General features: G+C 44.6%; 1 protein-coding gene across 1 annotated transcript; it reads left to right on the top strand.

Annotated features, from left to right (window-relative positions):
* Nucleotides 1-1,081: 1,081 nt before the first annotated feature.
* LOC130117814 (vitelline membrane outer layer protein 1 homolog) lies at nucleotides 1,082-9,941 on the top strand. The gene is made up of 4 exons (XM_056286053.1): nucleotides 1,082-1,369; nucleotides 1,905-2,017; nucleotides 2,874-3,180; nucleotides 9,831-9,941. The coding sequence occupies exons 1-4, from the start codon at nucleotides 1,157-1,159 to the stop codon at nucleotides 9,831-9,833; spliced, it is 636 nt and encodes a 211-aa protein (XP_056142028.1). The 5' UTR covers nucleotides 1,082-1,156; the 3' UTR covers nucleotides 9,834-9,941.
* Nucleotides 9,942-10,240: the final 299 nt, after the last annotated feature.

Raw genomic sequence — 10,240 nt, 5'->3', positions numbered from 1 at the left:
ACACCACCACCAGAGGGCGACTTCACTCCCCATACCAGTTACAATCCTTTTCTTTTTCCCCCCACTGCTTCCCATGGTGGCAGATCCCAAACCTACTCACTATACTCCCCCCCAAATTATGGAAAATATCAGGTGCCGTGCTATTTTAACAGTCAAATTAAAGGAAGAAACCAAGCATTCACAAGCAGTCAGTTATAATAAACAGAGGACCTGTTTTCTCTCGTAAGGTCTGGAGCGTCCTGAGAAATCATATTGGGTGTCCTGGACTCTCAGCTGAAATAATGTTAACTCTTTCACATGTTTACGAACATCAGTTTTATTTGTGCCTCTTCACTCAAGGCACACAATAGAAAGCCCGTTCCTCAGAAAGTACACATCCAGACCGTTCTTGAAAACAAGACTGACTTCTTAGACAACTTACTTCTTTTAAATTAGGTTTATACGTTGGACCACGATTTGTGCAAAGTTTCAGGTTGAAAGTGGGAGCTAGTTGTAAAAAAAAAAGGTTCTTTACTGGGTGATACAGTATAATAAACAAACCAGTGAAATTATGAATGGGATTATAGCAGATGTACTGTGAAACAGCACAGAAACAGATAGAGCACAGCACAGAAACCGATAGAACACAGCACAGAAACAGATAGAGCACAGCACAGAAACCGATAGAACACAGCATAGAAACAGATAGAGCACAGTATGGGGAGAGGATTCTTTCCCAAAACTCCAGTCAAAAGCTATTGACTGGAATTCTCTCTTTTGATCATTTGCATACCTCTGGTGAGGATGGATTTCTGTAATTCCAAATTTTGTATGCAATTATTTACGACGCATAGGCTGGAGAGAAAATCTGACACAAGCCATTTTATCGCTTCACACCCAGAAGTGATTGCCACATCATGGAGTTTCAACGAGCAAACTGAAAGCAATGGAAAATAAAACATAAAAGAGTTAAATTCGGAAGCTGTTGGCAGCGTAGCCAACAGCTGTTACTTCTCAGGTCACTCACCCATCCTATCAATGATTTATTCTGATAGGAGATTTGGGAACATTTCAGGCCATTCTAGAAGCGAGAGGACATTTATAAGAGCTCTCCCTCTGCTCACCACCACTGCTCTGGAGGCTTTTCTGGACCAGAGATCGACAGTCTGCAGTAAATATGGCAAGCGTGTGGTATGGCATTGTGGCCATGTTGGCTGTGTTGTCCCCTGGCCTATGTAAAGAGAAAGCCGTCCTGCAGCGTGCCGGTACGTTGTTTAACAACAGGGCTTATTCTTCTATCCTGACTGTGCCCAATGGAGGGCAGTTTGGAAACTGGACCTGGCCTGAGATGTGTCCTGACAATTTCTTTGCTATTGGGTTTAGCCTTAGGGTAAGATTTCTTCATAATTTTTCTTATTATCATCGATATCACTATTAATGAAAAGTACAAGAATTTTGATTATTTCCTTGTAAAATTCATCTGCTGTCTGTCAAAAGATGATGTATGTAGCATTTTTAAGTTTCATTGTAGCTGAGACAAAACATATATATATATATATATATATATATATATATATATATATATATATATATATATATATATTGGTTTAGGTGTAACAGTTGGTGTTTAGGTTTAGAGTTTAGGTGTAGGATTAAGGGTTTGGAATTGGGGTTAAGGTTTAACGGCTGATGATTTGGTTTAGGGTTAGTGTTAAGGGTCAGGGTTAAGGGTCAGGGTTTAATGTTTAACCAAAGTAAAACATTTCCGAGCATTGTCAGTAGAGGTCCAGTTAATCAGGGGAGAAGCTGCGATGAAAAACTGGCAATAGTAGGTGGGTGGGGGGGGGGTGGGGGGGTTGTAGGAAGAAGGGCTTGAGAGATGTGAAGGGTTTTGTGCAGAAATGGCCTTTTTCTTGTTTTTTCAGGTGGAGCCGAACCAGTATGTTCAGGATGACACTGCTCTGAATGGAATCCGTCTGATCTGTGCCAAAAATAAAGACAGAAGCTTCCTGTACACCGTTGAGTCCCACACAGGCTAGTAAGCAGAGACTGCAAGTCTCAGATTGCCACCTGGGGCATTTATTACCCTATGTAATAAATCTCACATACTATAAAGGAACCTTTATTTTTTCTCACCTTTTACTTGCATCATTAATTTGTAATGTTTCTAACCATGGCACAGGCCAGCCGCCCTCCTCCCTTATATTTTAGGTCATTTCATGAAGAGGTGGTTGTTTAAGATGAACCCATTGTCCAACTTGCACATCCCCTTTCATATCTGGATTCTCTGTTAATTCGTTTGATTTTCCATAAATGTTTGTGTGCCTCCCAGTATGCAAGAAAAATGAAACTGGTCTAAGAAGACAGATTATGGCTTCTTATTTATTTTTTGGGGGTATTTTTTTTTATACCTTCATTAGACAGCAATAGTGGTGGCAAACGGGAAATGGGGGGGAGGGAGGGGGGGGTGAGACTTGCAACAAAAGTCGCCGGCTTGACCCGAGCCATGTGGTATGTGCTCCCACCATTCAGCTACGAGGCGCCCCTAGAAATGTTTTTAGAGCAGTGACGCATCGCTGCGTCACTGCAGTGAATAACCCCCCCGTTAGACTAACCTGGCCACGTCAAGGTTGAATAAGGGTTATATAAATAAAACAAACTATTTAAAAGCACGAGGCAGCAGAAGATTGGCTGCCACCCATCTGATTTAGAGGGGGGGGGGGTAAACAGGCTATTCCTGCCAAGATTGCACATGAGTTGCCTGGATGTTGAAACATCTTGATTTCTCTCCAATACTTCCATCCTACATGTCTAATCCCTTCTGTCCCATTGTCTTTTCCCTGGCCAATCTCCTACCTCCCTGTTCTCCTTGCCTGCACCCCCCCCCCCGCCAGCTTCGGTGACTGGTCGCATCCTCAGTATTGCCCCAGCGGTGTGCTCACCGCCTTCCAGCTACGCGTGGCGCCCAATGAGGGTATGTTCGGTGACGACACGGTAGCCAACAACATCAAGTTCGGCTGCAGCAGTGGTCCCATACTGGAGGGACCCGGCCTCGACTGGGGTGAGTACGGCTACTGGAGCGAGGAGTGTGAGGAAGGAGGAATCTGCGGCATTCAGATCCGGATGGAAGACTACCAGTATGGCCTGGACGACTCTGCCCTCAATGACGTGCTCTTCTACTGCTGCAGTGGGCCTAAAAAGGTGAGACAGAAGTGCTTTTCACACATAGTTGCCGATAAATTACTGGGATAACCTTTCAGGCACTGCTAGTGATTTTCAGCATTCACAGATGCAGCTTCACGCAGGAACATTTCCGTCTTGTGACTTTTCACATGTGCCCGAATGTCCACAATGCACAATTATGGCATGTGTGCAAGGGAAGAGTCCAGCAGATAATTACAGTTTCATTTAGCAGACGCTTTTACCCAAAGTGATGTACATCGCAGAGGTAATTTGGCTTGTATCCATTGCACGTTGCCCATCTTGGGAGAGATCCTTCCTCTATTGCTCTCACTGGGGTTTCTTCCTATTTTTTCTCCCTGTAAACGGGTTGTTTTTGTTTTTTTTGGGGGGGGGGTGGGTTGTTCCTTATCCGATGCAAGGGTCTAAGGACAGGATGTTATGTTGCTGTAAAGCCCCCTGAGGAAAATTTGTAATTTGTGATATTGGGCTATACAAATAAAATTGACTTGACTTGTATAACATTAAGAGGCTAAGCCACAGACTCTTACTGGAGAGTCATCCAAACACGGGTTCGAACCCCTGATCTCCAGCGTGAAATCATGCGTTCTTATCAACTGAGCTATCCAGCTGCAGATAATAATAATAATAAATAAGCTTTATTCTTGTAACACTTTTCAAAAACAAGTTTACAAAGTGCTCCAGACACAAAAAGTGAAAATACACAACGCAATCAAGAAATAGAAACATAGATAAAAGACAATGAAATAAAAACCTTGAGAAAAAGCAAATGAATAAAAGCATAATACAAAAAGAAAAACGAATTAAAAGCCTTTTTTAAAATGACGTTTTAAAGGAGATGGCGGTAATGCGACGCTTATGGACATCAATTTCATCCACTGCGCGGGCTGAGAGGAGCTCCTTTATTTCTGAACCTGTCCAGTTTCCAGCCATTCTTGGAAAGAAAGAAAAAATAACTTTTCTTGTATTGCAGTATTGTCAAATCACCCACGACGCAAGGCAACTGTCGCGGATTCAAATACGTCATCAGCGGAGTCTTGTGATTGGTTCGCTCGCTCGACGTGTAAGCGTTTTTCAGCAGACGGACGTTAACACTTTACGTGCGCTTCTCTGCAATGTTACTGCTTTCATTCGCAACAGTCTTACCGGCATTTCCCCTGAAATGACACATGGTCTACAGGCGGGAAATCAGTGGTACAGATTTCCCTAAATGTCGATCCCTGCTCCAATTCACACATAACCCCACGCAGGAAGCGTGCCTGAACATTTCAGGGAAAGACTGCATGTGTGAATGAGGTAAGAAAGTGTTAAAGTATATAAAGTACTAGAGACAGAGACATTTGGGCGGCAGTGGATCAGGAGGTAGAACAGGTCAAGTCAAGTCTGGTAACTGGAGGGTTGCTGGTTCGGGAGCGTGCCCATGTTCCCACAGCCCTATGTTCCCACATTTCTAAGATTTTTTTTCAAAATTAGGCCCTATGTTCCCACAGCCCTAACCCTAACCCTTTTGAGAAAAATCTTAGAAATAAGAAAAATCTTAGAAACGTGGGAACATAGGGCTGTGGGAACATAGGGCCTAATTTTCAAAATTTTCAGTGAAAAAAAAATTCTTAGAAATGTGGGAACATAGGGCTGACCCCGCTGGTTCCATCCTCAGTTCCTCCTTGCAAAAATGTCGAGGTGTCCCTACAGTGTCGGCGCTACGGGGGGGGGGGGGCATTGGTCGGGCCTCGCCCCCCCAAATGAAATTTGTGCCCCCCCGCCAATTACCCAGTGATGATGTGAAAACTAGTACCTGAACATCATGTAAAAATTAAAATTAATTAATGCACATAGCACATTTAAATACATAATCATTAATAATAATAATCAATGAAATAAAATGCTTAAATTTCGTGATTGTGGAGGAGCGGGGTTAGGAGGACACCGGAGCGGAACATCAGTGTGTGATTTTGTCCATTCAGGTGGTAATTGCGTGTGACACACGGGAAAAGGATACTTTAAAAACGTGGCAAAATCGACTGAGCTAGCTAGCTAACTGTAAAATCATGACGGATATAAGAAAATGACTTTCTCGTGGTCTCGTGGTTTCTTTGGCTGCCTAACGGGATTTTACAAACCATAAAACACACTGCATAACATACGGAAAAATAATACAAACAGAACTAGCCTATTGCTGTCGTCACCAAATCTGTGTGTGTGTCCCAACAAGGACGGAACGGGAGGACACTGACCAAACTCAAATGGCCACAGCATTAACGTTAAAGGAAAAACGTCCATTTGAGTTTGACAACTTCGCAGCTCGCATGACTATTTTAGAGATTGTTTGCTAAAAATACAAGGCGATTTACTTGGTCAGAGGCGAGTGCTGCACGTGTTTTGTTAACGATGTTCCCAGCATTGGAAAAAAACACGTTTTGATCGCGCAGAAGTGCCGGGGCGGGGAGGCAACACGTTGTGGGAAACACGCTGTCAGGCGCGGCTGTTTTGAAGCCGGCGCCTCGTCACAGGTCTGCGCGAATTCTGATGGGTGCTTAGTTTGAAGATGTTGCTTTAAATTCGTAACTTAGTTGTGGAGTGTTACACTTGCTCAACAATGGCATACCTTACACACCACTTTTTTCTTTGATTCGAGGTTCTTTCGGCTTAGCCATTTAGCCTACGGTGACGCAGTGCAGCGAGCATACCAGTGTGTTGTTGTAGTGGGCTGTTTGCTGCGAGTAAGCTCACGCGATCTGCTTGTAGCGTCTGTGCGCGCGAATGGAAAACAACGGGGGAAAAGAGCAGAGCACAAGTAAGGATTCTAAGCGCACATTCGAAGGTTAATTTAGCAAATAATTAATAAAAAAATTCACAATCGAAGAATATTCAAATATAGAATGTAAATTTGACACTAAGGAAGGAGAAAAGGACTTGTACCGATTGGCTAGACAGAGGGACCAAGCTGCAAAGGATGTGCAGCAAGTTAGGGCGATCAAGGATAGAGATGGAAATGTGCTGACAAGCGAGGAGAGTGTGCTAAGAAGGTGGAAGGAGTACTTTGAGGGGCTGATGAATGAAGAAAATGAGAGAGAGAGAAGGTTGGATGATGTAGGGATAGTGAATCAGGAAGTTCAGCGGATTAGCAAGGAGGAAGTGAGGGCAGCTATGAAGAGGATGAAGAGTGGAAAGGCAGTTGGTCCTGATGACATACCTGTGGAGGCATGGAGATGTTTAGGAGAGATGGCAGTGGAGTTTTTAACTAGATTGTTTAACACAATCCTGGAAAGTGAGAGGATGCCTGAGGAGTGGAGAAGAAGCATACTGGTACCGATTTTCAAGAACAAGGGCGATGTGCAGAACTGTAACAACTACAGAGGTATAAAGTTGATCAGCCACAGCATGAAGATTTGGGAAAGAGTAATAGAAGCTAGGTTAAGAGGAGAGGTGACGATCAGTGAGCAGCAGTATGGTTTCATGCCACGAAAGAACACCACAGATGCGATGTTTGCTTTGAGAATGTTGATTGAGAAGTATAGAGAAGGCCAGAAAGAGTTGCATTGTGTCTTTGTAGATTTAGAGAAAGCTTATGACAGAGTGCCGAGAGAGGAGGTGTGGTATTGTATGAGGAAGTCAGGAGTTGCAGAGAAGTATGTAGGAGTGGTGCAGGATACGTATGAGGGAAGTGTGACAATGGTGAGGTGTGCGGTTGGAATGACAGATGGGTTCAAGGTGGAGGTGGGATTACATCAAGGATCGGCTCTTAGCCCTTTCTTGTTTGCAATGGTGATGGACAGGTTGACGAACAAGATCAGGCAGGAGTCTCCATGGACGATGATGTTCGCGGATGACATTGTGATCTGTAGCGAGAGTAGGGTGCAGGTTGAGGAGAGCCTGGAGAGGTGGAGGTATGCACTGGAGAGAAGAGGAATGAAAGTCAGTAGGAGCAAGACGGAATACCTATGCGTGAATGAGAGAGAGGACGGTGGAATGGTCAGGATGCAAGGAGTGGAGGTGACAAAGGCATTTGAGTTTAAATACTTGGGGTCAACTGTCCAAAGTAACGGGGAGTGCAGTAGAGAGGTGAAAAAGAGAGTGCAGGCAGGGTAGAGTGGGTGGAGAAGAGTGTCAGGAGTGATTTGCGACAGAAGGGTATCAGCAAGAGTTAAAGGGAAAGTTTACAAGATGGTTGTGAGACCAGCTATCTTATATGGTTTGGAGACAGTGGCACTGACGAAAAGACAGGAGGCAGAGCTGGAGGTGGCAGAGTTGAAGATGCTAAGATTTTCACTGGGAGTAACGAAGAAGGACAGGATTAGGAACGATTATATTAGAGGGACCGCTCAGGTTGGACGGTTTGGAGACAAAGCAAGAGAGGCAAGATTGAGATGGCTTGGACATGTGTGGAGGAGAGATGCTGAGTATATTGGGAGAAGGATGCTGAATATGGAGCTGCCAGGGAAGAGGAGAAGAGGAAGGCCAAAGAGGAGGTTTATGGATGTGGTGAGGGAAGACATGCAGGTGGCTGGTGTGACAGAGGAAGACGCAGAAGACAGGAAGAAATGGAAACGGATGATCCGCTGTGGCGACCCCTAACGGGAGCAGCCGAAAGTAGTAGTAGTAGTAGTAGTAGTAGAATGTACATTTGACAGCCCTAATGCTCATGCCCCCCCCCCCCCCCGTGAAAACCGTAGGCCCGGCCGTCAGATTTGTTCTGGCGCCGACACTGTGTCCCTAAGCAAGAGGGCTCACCCGTATCTGCTCCGGATGAGCTGGTTTGTTACCTTGCACGGTTGACACCGCCATCAGCGCGCGTGTGTAGAGATGGACGGCATATAAAACACGCAGGAGAACATGGATGACTTTTAGCTTACAGTTTTATGAACATCTTGCAGCATGGATGGCTTTCGGCGTCTACTTCCTGTTTCCCTATATGTCACTTCCTTTCTACGACACAACAACGCTTCTGGTAAAACAATACTCAAAAGTTACAGTGACATCTAGTGGTTTAAATGAAAATACAACTAAATAATAATACAAGCGTTGGAGGACACGTTTGTGTGCGCGCGTGCGCGGGTGTGAGGGATTCGTTAACCGTAAAGCGCTTTGTATGGCTGTTGCAGCTAGAAAAATGCTAAATAAAATGCAAAAGGAGACAATAAAGACAGATGTTGGCATAAATACAAAGGTACTAGAGATAGACGTGTCAGAGATAGAGATATGGGATTCAGGGACAAAAGAGAGCGATGTTAGAGGTAGTGCTAATAGAGATATTAGAAATGGATTCAGAGGTTTTCAAGATAGATCCAGATCCAGAGACGTTAGACATAGCAGTAGTAGATGTAGAGTTAGAGGTAGTGGAGGTATAGGCATAGATATCAGATATCAAGGACAGGGATAATACAGATGACATTGCTGCAGGGGCGGATCTACAGGGTGGCAAGGGGTGGCAGCTGCCACCTCTGGGACACAGTCTTGCCACCCCTGTTGCCACCCCATTTATAAATCAGATAATATGTTTTTAAAGTATATTTTATGTACATGCATGGTGAAGGTCAATGAGACCCGCACCAAACTCATCTCAAACAGAAGTCGCCGATTTAGAATCCCCCTCCCCCTCACAGGCGCGGATCTACAGGGTGGCAAGGGGTGGCAGCTGCCACCTCTGGGACACAGTCTTGCCACTCCTTTGCCACCCCAGGAAAAAATCTCTAGATCCACTACTGCATTGCTGTAATAGAGATGAAGGTTATAATGATAAGACACATGTATTGGAGATAGAGGATATAGAGATAGATACAGAGGCATCAGTGATAGTTGTATTAGAGATTGAGATGATTTTTTAACCTTTATTTACTCAGGGTAGTATGCTGAGCACGTGTGCTCTTTTTCAGCAACGGCCTGCACATTCACACCTGGGAGCTGCCCAGTACAAACACAGTCTTCGCTCAGCAGCTCCGCTGGAGCAGTTGGTTGGAGGTTAAGTGCCTTGCTCAAGGGTGCATCAGCCGTGGGTATTGAGGGAGGGAAGAGCACCGTCTAGTCACGCCCCCCACATTTTCCTGCCGGTCACAAGGCCGCTTTTCTGACCTTTATGCCACGGCTGCCCCACAAGTTAAAGGATATAAAGATGATAGAGAGGCAGTAGAGACAGCAGTATTAGACACAGAGCTTCTAGAGTTACATGCAGATCTACTAAACATTGAGGCAATGGAGTGAGACAGGGAGATATTAAATGTAGAGGCATTAACGTTAGATACTGATGTGTTAAAGATAAAGGTTATGTAGAGGATATTGGGGATAGAGGTTATAGAGATGGTAGAGCGGTAGTGGGGGTAACAGTGATGGGATTGTGCACATGCCCCCTGCTGGCTGAGCATCACAACTGAACACAAGTCTTCTTTCCTTCTCCCTCCATTGTGCATCCTTTCAAACAGGATAAAGACAACCGTACCAAGCAGTTTGAGGCTTACATTTAAACATTCAACCATAATTATGTGGCTATATTTGTATAATAACCAGGCTGGTATTATTTGCAAGGATGGTCTTCGGCTGTTAGATGCGAGTCCACAGATTGGTCAGAATGTGTGATTGCAACCGTTAAATCGTTTGGATTTGAAATGAAAGAACGCATTGTCACAATTTCCTTCCATGTGTTTTTTTATCCTCAGTGATCCGCTGAACAACTCCACTGAAGTGACCAGCGACCACATCGAACCAGGACTAATCAGCGATGATATCCTAATTTACGGGGTCAAATAAAGTGTTTGTTTGAACTGAAACGGTCTCCGTGATGCAAGGGTCACCCTCACCAAAAAAAAAGAAAGAAAAGCTTTCAAAGCCACTTACGAACAGATCCTGGTCTGAAGATCCACCTTTAGATCGTGTTATCCGCTCTGCACCTGTCATCAGCAGGAGAGCTGCAGGTTTTCAGATCCCGTCTAATGAACCGAAGAGCGCAAAGCAAAACCTCTATAAACGCGAAGACAAAATGGAGCAGCTGACACGGGCCTTTCCTTTCCTCCTGGATCCAAGGTAATTAAGAAATGACAAGAGAGGGGGGGGAGTAATAATTAATTTA

The sequence above is a fragment of the Lampris incognitus genome, chromosome 9 (assembly GCF_029633865.1).
Source record: "Lampris incognitus isolate fLamInc1 chromosome 9, fLamInc1.hap2, whole genome shotgun sequence".
Taxonomy (NCBI): Eukaryota; Metazoa; Chordata; class Actinopteri; order Lampriformes; family Lampridae; genus Lampris; species Lampris incognitus.
The sequence above is the reverse complement of the archived record's forward strand: the minus strand, read 5'-3'. Positions and strand labels throughout refer to the sequence as shown.